Genomic DNA, 12,965 nt, shown 5'->3' with positions numbered 1-12,965 from the left:
TTCTCCAGGCTCAACAGCGCGCGATGCAGTATTTGCGGTAAAATAATTGCTGCAAAGACCGGTACCGCGACAGATATGATGAAGACCTTGACAGTGCACGGCCACGGAGTAAACATAAGAGCAGAAAGTGGCTCCGTCTTCGACTGGTGAATGAAGAGATACCTTGTTGATCACTCTGACAGTGTTTATATTGCAATAATGACCTACTGAGTGTACACAGCCGTTCAAAAAATGTGTTGGTTAGTCAGAATTTTTTTTCAGTAAGGATGCATTAAAGTTATCAAAAGTGACATTAAAACGTGTAATGTTACAAAATATTTCGTTTTTAAATAAATGCTGTTTTTTTGACATTTTTATTCATCAAAGAATCATGAAAAAATGTTATCATAGTTTCCAATATATTAAGCAGCAAACTGTTTTCATATTTCTGAAGGATCATGTGACACTGAAGTAATGATTTTGAAAATTCAGCTTTGACATCACAGGAATAAACTACATTTTGAAATATATTCAAATAAGATTTTAAATTGTAATAGGCTACTATTTAACAATATTACAAGTTTTACTGTATTTTTTATAAAAAAAAAAAAAAAAAATCAGCTTTGGTGAGCATGAGCTCTTTATAAAACATTTTTTGTTCCTTTGTGCACTGGCTAAGGAGCATGAGTCAAACTAAAAAAATAAAACCAAAATTTCCTGAGGTAATGTGTTATGTAATCTTGTTAAAATGGATTTTATAAAATTGGTATCGAAAAAAGTATCGTTAGGAACCGGTATCGAAACTGAGGTATCGAAAATGGCACCGGATCGAAAGATTTTGAACGATACCCAGCCCTAATCAGGATGGCAGCTGTCCTCTCGCACCGGTGCTTGGCGCCAGGAGTGGTGATCGGGAACACCTGGCTGCGCAATTAGGAAATCCTACAAAGGCTTATTGTATTGCTATAAATAGGCGGATCATTTTATCACTGATCATATCGTCAGTGAGTTTACTCTCAGGTTTTGAATAATGTTTGCACGAGGAATCATCGTCCTTCTCTGCGTCCTAGGTGAGTAATGTAATGATTTCATTTACAAAACAACTGATGTTAGGATGTTGGTAATTTGCCACATGAGGACCTGCGATACACACTGACACTCAGCAACAGTCTAATGTGGCTCATAATGAATCAATGTGGTTGTTTTAATAAAGTATGCACATTCTTTAGAGACTTAATTCACCATTGCTGAAGTAAGACAATCACACTTAATGTCTGAATGTCACTTTTTTTTTTTCAATTTAAGTATAGTTCACAAAAACAAGACTAAAGTTCAGTTTTTGTCAAAAAAAAAAAAAAAAAAAAAGACCATATTGACTTTCATTGTATGGGCCAAACAAGAAGTTAGCTTGTATGTTATTTGATTTCCTCTTGCCATATCATGATAAACTTTAATCCTTGTTTTTCCTTCTTGACACAAACAGTGACCATATCTGATGGAGCAAGAGCGGTGAGTAAATGCAGGCTGTAGAATTACTTTCCTCCAGATGCAAATGACAATAATAATGTTTTTTTCTTTTTATGTGACAAGCCTGATTGCAAGGGCGATCCTGACGTATGCACAACGGAGTATAAACCCGTGTGTGGAACCAATGGAATAACATACAGCAATGAATGCATGCTGTGTGTTGCCATCAAGTGAGTTTATAAATGCATGCATTTTAAAATAAAGTACTGTAGGTGTAAAAGAGTTTAGAGTGGGTCACTTTCAAACTTTAATTTTTCTATTTATTTTTTTTTTAAAGGCGCTCATGCACTCAAATCTTAATCCAGAATGAAGGCCCGTGTGAGAATGCAAAAACAGTGGCCATATCTGCTGGAGCAAGAGAGGTGAGTAAATAAAGACTGTAGAATTGCTTTTCTCCAGGTGCAAATAACACTTATTTTATATTTTATTTTTATTTTTTAAATGTGACAAGCCTGATTGCTGCAAGTACCCGTCTGAGGGATGCCCAAAGATACTTTCACCCGTGTGTGGATCCAATGGAATAACATATGACAATGAATGCGCACTGTGTGCTGCCATCAAGTGAGTTTAAAAATGCATGCATTTTAAAATAAAGTACTGTAGGTGTAAAAACAGTTTAGAGTCGGTCACTTTCAAACTTTAATCTTCAACTTAATCTTTTTTTTTTTTTTTTTAAAGGCACTCATGCACTCAAATCATAATCCAGAATGAAGGCCCGTGTGAGAATGCACAAACTGATGGAGCAAGAGAGGTGAGTAAATAAAGACTGTAGAATTGCTTTTCTCCAGGTGCAAATAACACTTTATTTATTTATTTTTTTTATTAAATGTAACAAGCCTGATTGCTGCAAGTACCCGTCTGACGGATGCCCAAAGATATCTGAACCTGTGTGTGGATCCAATGGAATAACATACAGCAATGAATGTGAACTGTGTGTTGCCATCAGGTGAGTTTAAAAATGCATGCATTTTAAAATAAAGTACTGTAGGTTTAAAAACAGTTTAGAGTCGGTCACTTTCAAACTTTAATCTTCAACTTAATCTCTCTTTTCTTTTTAGGGCATCAGGCACTCAAATCTTAATCCAGAAGCAAGGCCCATGTGTGGGATGGCAAAAAAAAGAATGATTCAGCTTGACAGACCTTTAGTCAGCTACTCATGTCTCATTCATTATGACCTGAATGTGTAATGGTTTAATCCATAAATAAATGTTGCATATTAAAGCTGTTCTGTTTTCTTCCTCAAATCTTGTAAAGACAAGATAAAACAGGTGAATATTGGAAGGAGGTCCCCAAACCATATCAAGAGCAGAATATCATAAATGGTTGTTTTTTATTTTTTACTCCTGTTAGATTATTTGTCAGGTAGACTATCTGCAGCCTCGAAGCTTTCAGTTGGAAACTGAGACCGTGTAATACCATAACAATCAATTTTATTAAAGAAGGGTCATATTTATACACAAGATAAAGCAGATTCATCCACGATGGCCAGGCCATCCAGTCATATACTCAAGATCAACCTCTGCCTTATAGGGCATATTAAGAAATATAACAAGAGTTGTCAGATGTTCAAATGTGTGTTAAGTGTATAATAAGGCTTTGTTCTTGTTTGAGTCTATGATGTGCAGATAACAGAAAAAAGTTAATAACACTCCCTGTGCAGAAAACTCCACTGAAATCCTCAAGTGCGTTTCATTCGACCATAAGTGCCCTGTGAAGTGTACAAATTATAGTATTAATATATTATTTAATGAAAATACAAATTACTCAAAAGTAATTAAATGCATATTTCAAATACATGTCATTAAAATACTGCCCATACCATCTTATCTCATCTTCAACTTGATGATGAACTTATCTTTAAAGTTTGAATGGTTTCTCCCATAAATCAGTATTTCTCTGTAACGTCCGTGACAGAATGCAGCTGTGTTGGTTCTGTTGTTGTTTCTGCGGTCTCCTCTTCCTCCTTTAGGATTGGTCCTGGACGTAATGCAAGGCTGTTGGTTGTTGGACTAGAGAAGAGACCCGGACTGTAAATTCCTCTGGATGAAGCTCTCTGCCTCTGTCATTGCTCTTGACTGACTGTTGCTGTGCTGTGTGATAGATGGGGATTTCTGTGCTCTTCTTTGTGTTTAACTGAGTGCTGTTACACACTTTTGACACAGTTTGCCCATTATGTGAAAACATCAGTGTCCCGTTGATCATATCTGTATTCCTTCTTAATTATTTGAGAAGCCGAGGGGGGAGAAGCTTTTGTAGGCCAAAAGTCCATCACTTTTTCTCCTGTTTATTGGTTAAAAAAGGAGATATGTCATTGTATGTTGTTTCTTGTATTTGGTTTGTAGGGAAGTTAGTTTCTGTTGATTTATTGTTTTGGCGTTAGCTCACCCCTGAAAATTTTGCTGCGAAATATTTTGTAGTTTTCTTTTTTTTTTTTTTTTTTTTCAATAATTTGTTTTGTTAAAATCGAAAGAATATTGCTATGAAAATAAACCAGAGACAAAGCAAAGAAAAATGGGTAACTAAGAAGTATTGTTTTGTCATTTATGTTACAGCCGATGTTATCGATGTTCCCGTATTCCCTGAGCTGTTTGCAGGGCCTTCACACGGGTCTTGATCACTCCCTTCAGATTGAAACATCACTTTAGATGGATTTGCAGTATTTTAATTACATGTATTTGAAGTACGTGGTGTTTTCTGCACAGGGTGTGTTAATATTTTCTTATTTCTCAGACTCCACTTTTGACTATTCTTGTGTAACTTTTTTCCGTTATGTTATCTGCACATCATAGACTCAAACAAAACAAGAACAAGGCCTTGGACACACTTATACACTTAACACACATACATTTGAACATCTGACAACTCTTGTTATATTTCTTATTATGCCATATAAGGTAAAGGTTGATTTTACTATGACTGGATGGCCTGGCCATCGTGGATGAATCTGCTTTATCTTGTGTATAAATATGACCCTTCTTTAATAAAATTGATTGTTATGGTATTACACGGTCTCGGTTTCCAACTGAAAGCTTCGAGGCTGCAGATAGTCCACCTGACAAATAATCAAAAAAAAAAAAAAAAAAAGCCCAGATCATTTATGATATTCTGCTCTTGATATGGTTTGGGTCTCTCCTTCCAATATTCACCTGTTTTATTGTGTCTTTCCAAGATTTGAGGGAGAAAACAGAACAGCTTTAATAGGCAACATTTATTAATGGATTAAACCATTACACATTCAGGTCATAATGAATGAGACATGAGTAGCTGACTAAAGGTCTGTCAAGCTGAATCATGGTGCCATCCTGTGTTACTCCTCCAGATGTTCATTTTACATCGGCCTTCCTTCTGGATTAAGATTTTAGTGTTTGATGCCCTAAAAAGAGAGAGAGATTAAATTGAAGATTAAAGTTTGAAAGTGACCGACTCTAAACTGTTTTAAACCTACAGTACTTTATTTTAAAATGCATGCATTTTTAAACTCACTTGATGGCAGCACACAGCATGCATTCATTGCCGTATGTTATTCCATTGGATCCACACACGGGTGAATATTGCATTGTGCATATGTTAGATGAGCGCCTGCAATTAGGCTGGTCACATTTGCACAGTTATTTGCACCTGGAGGAAAGCAATTCTACAGTCTTCATTTACTCACCTCTCTTTCTCCATCAGATATGGCCACTGTTTGAGTCAAGAAGGAAAAACAAGGATTAAAGTTTATCATGATATGGCAAGAGGAAATCAAATAACAGACATGCTAACTTCTTGTTTGGCCCATACAATGAAAGTCAATATGGTCTAATGTGTTTTTTTTGTTTGTTTGTTTGTTTGTTTGTTTTTTTACAAAAACTGAACTTTAGTCTTTTGTTTTTGTGAACTATACTTTAAATCACACTTAAAAATGTCTGAATGTCACTTGTTCATTTTCATGTGTCCTATTTTAGCAATGGTGAATTAAGTCTCTAAAGAATATGCATACTTTATTGAAACAATCACCTTGATTCATTATGAGCCACATTAGACTGTTGCTGAGTGTCAGTGTGTATCGCAGTGTGTGGCAAATTACCAACATCCTAATATCCGTTTTTTTTTAACGAAATCATTACATCACAACCTGAGAGTCAACTCACTGACGATATGATCAGTGATAAAACGATCCGGCTATTTATAGCTTATACTGTATATGTCCATCCCACCGTGCGTGTGTGTATGTGTGTGTTTGTTTGTGTGTGTGTGTGTGTGTGTGTGTGTGTGTGTGTGTGTGTGTGTGTGTGTTGTATCAACCATTGGACAGACTGAATATAGTCTATTTGACCTGTACAGTGTGTGTGTGTGTTTCTGTGTGTGTGTGTGTGTGTGTGTGTGTGTGTGTGTGTGTGTGTGTGTGTGTGTGTGTGTGTGTGTGTGAATTCGAGGAGTTTTTTGGTTGTTTTTTTTCCAGCTTTTTGAATGTAGAAGTACAATAAAGGCATGATAGGCTATACATTTTTTATGTGGATAAAGACATATTTTGTACATGATGACACATGTCCCTATAAGGCCTAGGAAATATGTTGTTTTAACAACATAACATCTCGTTATTACGAGAAAAAGTCATGAAATGTCATGTTATATTATTTATTTCCACAAGAGGTCGGCAAAGACACCCAATGTAAGATATTTTGAGCTGAATTAAAGGCAGGGTAGGTAGGATTTTTCTAAAAAAAAAAAAAAAAACATTCCAAATTTGTTTAAACTGTCTTTATATACCAATACATAATTAAAATGTAAGTACTCTGAAAAAGAAAATATAAAAATCGAGTGACTGTAGACCTTTTAATCTGCAATAAACACAGCTCATTATTTCCATTCACACCCACCCCCTCCCTTCTGAGCTCCTTCCAAAGCGACGCCCCCAAAACACATGAACGCGCGACGCCAAACGCTCAGGCTCAGCTGGAAGACGCATTTATTACCTGAGACGAGTGGAGAGGAAGGAGCGCAGTACATAGAAATATGGGACTAAGAAATATGATCATGTCACCCCAATTTTAGCATCCCTTCATTGGCTCCCAATTCATTTTAGAATTCATTTTAAAATCTTATTGTTTGTTTTTAAAGCTCTTAATAACCAAGCTCCATCTTATCTTAAAGATCTTCTTACTCCTTTGCCACCTTCCAGATTAAGATCTGCAGACAAGGCTCTATTGTATGTTCCCCGCTCCCGTTTAAAAACTAAAGGAGATAGAGCTTTCTCAGTTGCCGCCCCCCGTTTATGGAATCAATTGCCTCTGGACATCCGCCTTGCACCTTCCATTTACATTTTTAAATCAAAATTGAAAACATACCTCTACTCTCTGGCATTCTGATACTTAATATTCTTGTTTTTCTATTTGTTTTATCTGGTTTTATGTTACTGTGCTTTTATTTAGTCTATTTTTCTCACTATGTTCAGCACTTTGGATAGCTTTGCTATGTTGAAATGTGCTCTATAAATAAAATTTACTTACTTACTTACTTACTTACATACAGTGACATCATGTCAGAATCACATGTAATAAAATACCTAACTTTATCACTATGAATATAAACAAATAAGATTTCTTTTAGTACTCACTATCAAGCTAGCATATCGATAATGGTAAAGTTTCATTCGGTAACGAGCTATATTTATAAGGCAAAACTAAAAGCAGGTTGCATTGATACACGTTTTCCCATTACCATCAGTTACACTGTGATGAAGGTGAAGTTCGTGTAAGATTCATAACATATACGGTGTTTGGCATGTAAGAGTTTCCATGATGAAAACATTGTTGACTCTAATGAAGACTAACGTACACTCCGAGTCCGGAGACAAGTACCGCATCGTCGGTTCGAGGACAGGTCCGGGGTTGAGGGCGAAGCAGAGGAGGTCGTTCAAGAGTGCGGGCAGGGTCCGAGGAAGTAGTTTTTGCCTTGTTTGCCTTCGCTGACTGCATATGCTGGTGCTTTGAGCTGAATATTTCCGGGAACGGTGACATGTGATGAGTGCACGCAGGGCAGCGCGCGCAGGGCTCGGGCACGAGACATGAAGGCATCTGATTGGTTCTTTACATTCGCACCGAATGGCAGTGATTGGTCAGAGTTTTTACTGTCCTGCAGCTGCTACAGATTTTTTTCATTCCTTTTTCTGAACACATAATGTATTGACTACTCTCAGGATGGAAGGACCATTTCACCCAGTATAAAAAAAAAGTGTTTCTGAACAGGATTACCTACCCTACCTTTAAAAGGGTTATGCATGAAATAGTGAGTTATTTTGAATTTAAGTTGAAAGAATGTGAGGAATGTGCTTAAATTAGTAAATTACTATTTATTTATTAAATCTAGTCATTTAAAGGTAAATAAAATAAAAGATAACAAAACAATCTCCAAAAAATTGCGCTAAAAAAATAGAAAAAAAATATCAAAATGAAATAAAGCTTTCTGGACCAAAAAAAAAAGCAGCATAATTTTAGGGCTTCTGGTCATTCTGGCCTGCGAGGGAAGGATTAGTAAAGGACGCGAGGGAAGGATGGGGGTTAAGCTAAAGTATTTATATCAATAATGTGTGTGTTTTGCTTCGTGCTGGTTTTGCCCCGTGTGTCTGTGGGGTAAAAGGCCCTCCTGGCCACATATAAGATCTTTAAACAAAACAAAACACTTTTGTGATTTATTTTCACAAGAAATAATTTACTCCATCAATGTTCAGCACAAACACATTTTTTTTATGCAATCATACACTATGTTAGTAGTGAAAAGCACAATTTTCTTAAGGTGTGGCTTTAGCCCTGTTGAACCCTATATATAATAATAGTGTAGTGGTTTTTATTCTGCGGTTTATGGCACAGCAAAATATAAATGAAAGATTAATCTTCAGTTCGCACTTTTACAAAAAGCCAAATGTTTTGGGCTTTATCGATCTGAATACTGTTAACATTATCAGCTTTCAAGGATTAGATGTGAATTTGTGAAACTAAAATTAGTTAAATTGTACGATGTAAATATCATATATTATTGTGATGTAAATATCATATGATCTATGCAAATATGAATACATTTATGTCTTAAGTGTCTGTTTATGTAAGTGATAAAGAGAGAGTTGTTGATCATTTACTATTATATTAGCAGGGGATGTTTTAGTTTTGATTAATTGATTAGTTGATTAATGTTATTATGTTATGCATTTGGCTGTTGTATAAAGTTGTTCAGTAAAATCATTCTTTAATCAAAATATTTGTACATATTTTATTAACCTCAGTATAAGTGTAGGAAAAGGCGACAGATGTTTCAGAGAAAGTGAAGAGGCTGTGGATGAACAAGTGTGTGTGTGTGTTTCCAGCAGAGGGAGACAACATTACGCAAATGATGTCACAAACATTAATTTCGATCATTTCTCCCTCTCACTTCAGAACGGTTAATCATAATACACTCCTAAACATAAAGCTGCTTTGTTGACCAATGTTTCCATGAGGAACCTTCAACATTCCCACTGCACGTTTCTTTATGGTTGAAAAAGGTCCTTTAGATTATTAAAATTTTCTTCACACTAAGAAAAAAATAGTTATTTTAAGAACTGATCTCTGGAAGGTTATTTGAGGCTATTTTCAAGATGAATATGATTTTAAAGAGTAATTTAGTCGCAATTGAGTTCTGGTTGACTCTTAAAGGTTTGTTTGTCATGATCATGAATCAGAAGATGAAGAAGGAGGAATACTTATAGATTCCTTTATTTGTCATTTTTATGCTCCATATAAAAACAAAATTGTGTCTTAAACATCCTCCACTCAGTAATTCAGTGCAAAACAATTGGTTAAAACAACCACAATAATAATAAAAAAAAACTATAAAGTAAATAAAATAAATAGTTTTTAAAGGATTTTTACCTCTGGTGCTCTTCTCTTCGCATGTCAGTCAAAAATGACTGAAATAATGTTTTTTATATCAATGAAATGAACTATACTATATTTTAGTTTGCTAATGTTTTTTATTTAATCTTTTGTATTTTTAGTGGATTTTATGGTACTAAATTAGGTTTACACTGTATTTATAATCCATTTATTTACCTGAAAATTACATTTCCAACTTAAACTGTGGCAAATCTTGAACACTGTGGAGCACAGACTGAAGTTTGATCTCTTTTCAAAGACGACACTTCAAATTATTGCTGAAATGAAACAAAGTTTTTAAAAAGTGAACTTAAAAAAAGTTACAGAAATTTAAGTTTATTGTCATGAAAAATGTGCAAAAATACTATTTTAAATTTTATGTATAGAATATATATTTTCAAAAACATGTTTTACTCTAAAACTGTGAGAAAATCAAAGCCATAAATCTGAACAAGTTGTGTTCAAAATTTTAGGTTGATATCTCAAAAAAAAAGATATGTTTTGTTTGACCGCAGTACCAAACGTTTTCACATCTAAATCAGTCTGGCCAAAACAATTATGATCATACACCTGAAGTCATGCAGACATGATTCTCAAACTGGGTAAAGTGTCTTTTATTACATTATAGAAGATAATTGTATACTTCTATCAATTCGAAGTGATCATTCATGACTCATAATCACTAAAGAACATCAAATACTGCTGTTGATTTAATGAAATAATGAAATAGTGAGTCAGTGAGTTGAACTTGAGGTCTTGCTGCACTGTTTCATTCAACTGCATTTCTTCTTATGCAAAATATCTTTTAATTTAATAACCCTAAATATCATGTAACAATGGGTATGTAAAGTCTTCTAATATAAATATAATTGATCAAGTCAGGCAAGATGCAAAGCTGTCCAAGTCCAAGGCTAAAGTTTATTTTCACATTGTCATGAAGAAATCCCTCAGTAATGATTGTACGGGTATCACAGGATTACTGCGGATCCTTAAAAAGGATTAAATTAGTTTTGTGTTTTCAATTTAAGGTCATAAAAAGTCTTATTTTTACTAATGAGAGGTCTTAAATTTTACATGATACTTTGACTTAGACATATCTAAATAATGGGGTCTTTCCCATGAATTAACTTAACCCTTTCATGCATAGAGGTCACTACAGTGGACAGCTCTTAAAAAAGCATTTTCTTGAATTTGCACGGGTTTTGATGGCATAGTTGCACATCAACCTCTACAGTGGACCCTGGTGCATCATCCTATACATTGCAACCAAGTGGCAAGCCGTTGTGTTTCGATATTTTTTTTTTTTTTTTTTCTCCAAACCAAGATGGCCAATGGTCAGTCAGAAATGCCAAGTTGCTCCGGAATATCCACCCATTCCTACTATCCTCTTGTAGGTAAAAAAAATATTGCAGCATCAAGCAATATCTAATGAGTCCTATCACAGTTACATTTTCCAAGTTTTGATTTTAGATTGGGAGAAAAATCTGATTAATCATCTGTCCACTATAGTGGACCTCATGCATCAATGGCTATATTTCAGCTACAGTTCATACTTATACTGTGAATATTGTTTTTGAAAATACTTAATCTGCAGTGATTTTGAACTGTAAATAAATATATTTGTATTATTAGAATGGAATTTTCATTGACATCAAAAATGTATGTGACTTGTAATGCATTACTTTGTTAGATCAAAAAGTAATCTGATTACATAATGCATGTTACTTGTAATACATTACTTTACTCGTAACATAAAATCTGATTACGTAATGCATGTTACTTGTAATGCGTTTCTTCACTCGTAACATCAAAAAGTAATGCACATTACTTGTAATTGATTACTTGTTAGATCAAAAAGTAATCTGATTAGGTAATGCATGTTACTTGTAATGTGCAGGGGTGTAACAATTTTCTTAGTTTTTTTTATGGATCAAATTTTAAGCATCCATAAGTCTATCAGTTTGGTACCTTGCTCTGCTATTCTTGAGACCTATCCAGTTAGTTTTCCTGAAACTGCATTCTCCAGTTTTAACATAGTCACTACTGATTGTATTTCAAAATTAGTGATGGCAAGGAATACAACTACAAGTACCCTCGACCCAATCCCAACATCTGTTCTTAAGAGGTGTCTCTCTTCAATTAGTCCCCTCATTTGTAGCATTGTGAACACCTCTCTTACAACTGGTATTGTTCTAAAAGCCCTAAAGGTTGCAGCATCAAATATGCCCTTTCTGTCACGGTTCATGAATTCGCTGTCTCTTCCTCGTCTCGTGTGATTGTGTGTAGTGTGTGTGGATAGTGTGGGTGTGTCCTCAGATTACCGCTGATCATCAGCACCAGCTGATTCCACTCTACTCTCCTATATATTCTCAGTGACTGGTGTCTTGTGTTGTCAGATCGTTGTGGTGTTTACCGGTGTTGGTTCCTGTCCTGTTTGGCGCTCTCTCTTGTGGTCTTCGTTCCAGTTGGATTTGTCTCTTTGTGTCTTCGGTTCCTGACGTCATCATCGCACTTCTGGATTCACAGACTCCTCATTCATCTGCCGTCCACCATCAGCCCGGTTGCCCATCGAGGTCCCTGCGTCACTCTCCTGCCCTGTGTGTCGTGTTTGTGTGGATCTGACCATCACTGTTTATTTCTAATAAACATCTTTTACCTGCATCTTGCTTCCTCTCGCATTCATGACACTTTCTTGCTAAGGTTTTGGAGTGTGTTGTTGTGGCACAACTCCACTCACACTTGTCATCCAACAAGCTTTTCAAACCTTTTCAGTCTGGGTTTAGAAAGGGACAGTGCAGAGACAGCCTTGGTTCGTGTTATGAATGACCTGCTTGTCTCAGCTGACTCTGGAGGCTCTACCATCTTAGTCTTGTTAGATCTCAGTGCAGCTTTTGACACAGTGTGCCATTCTGTCCTGCTAAATAGGCTGGAGAGCTGGCTTGGTATCACTGGTACTGTGCTTAACTGGTTCAAATCTTACCTCACTGATCGTTTCAAGTTTGTTGTCTTAGGAAACAACAAATCTGAAATTGGATAAGTCCGCCATGGTGTTCCTCGGGGATCTGTCCTGGGTCCCATATTGTTTAGTGTTTATATGCTTTCTTTGGGGCAAATAATTAGGAAATATGGTTTGGGGCATCACTTTTATACTGACGATACTCAAATTTACATCAGTTCAAATCTGATCCTACTGTCACCTCTAAAACTCCCTCGGAGTGTGTGCAGGAAATAAAAACGTGGATGCACCATAATTTTTTTAAATTGAATTCTTCCAAGACAGATATTCTACTCATTGGCACACCTGCGGCTACTCACAAAGTGAGACATTTTAATTTGATTATGGATGATAGTGTTTTGTTTCCATCTTCTTATGCTCGTAACCTTGGTGTGATCTTTGACGCTCACCTAACACTAGACTCACATATTAAGAGTATTACAAAATCTGCATTCCATCATCTCAGAAACATTGCAAGAATTAGGCCCTATCTTACTCTGCCTGACGCTGAAAGGCTTATTCATGCATTTGTTACTTTCAGGATTGATTACTGTAATGCACTCTTTGGTTTACCTGCT

At 35.7% G+C, this 12,965-nt stretch overlaps 1 protein-coding gene across 1 annotated transcript; it reads left to right on the top strand.

Annotated features, from left to right (window-relative positions):
* Window positions 1–957: 957 nt before the first annotated feature.
* Window positions 958–2,731, top strand: LOC311094426 (ovomucoid-like). The gene is made up of 6 exons (XM_084132386.1): window positions 958–1,049; window positions 1,463–1,488; window positions 1,570–1,676; window positions 1,784–1,868; window positions 1,958–2,067; window positions 2,565–2,731. The coding sequence occupies exons 1-6, from the start codon at window positions 1,010–1,012 to the stop codon at window positions 2,629–2,631; spliced, it is 435 nt and encodes a 144-aa protein (XP_083988512.1). The 5' UTR covers window positions 958–1,009; the 3' UTR covers window positions 2,632–2,731.
* Window positions 2,732–12,965: the final 10,234 nt, after the last annotated feature.

The sequence above is a fragment of the Abramis brama genome (genome assembly GCF_963993115.1).
Source record: "Abramis brama genome assembly, chromosome: 13".
Lineage (NCBI taxonomy): Eukaryota > Metazoa > Chordata > Actinopteri > Cypriniformes > Leuciscidae > Abramis > Abramis brama.
The sequence above is the reverse complement of the archived record's forward strand: the minus strand, read 5'-3'. Positions and strand labels throughout refer to the sequence as shown.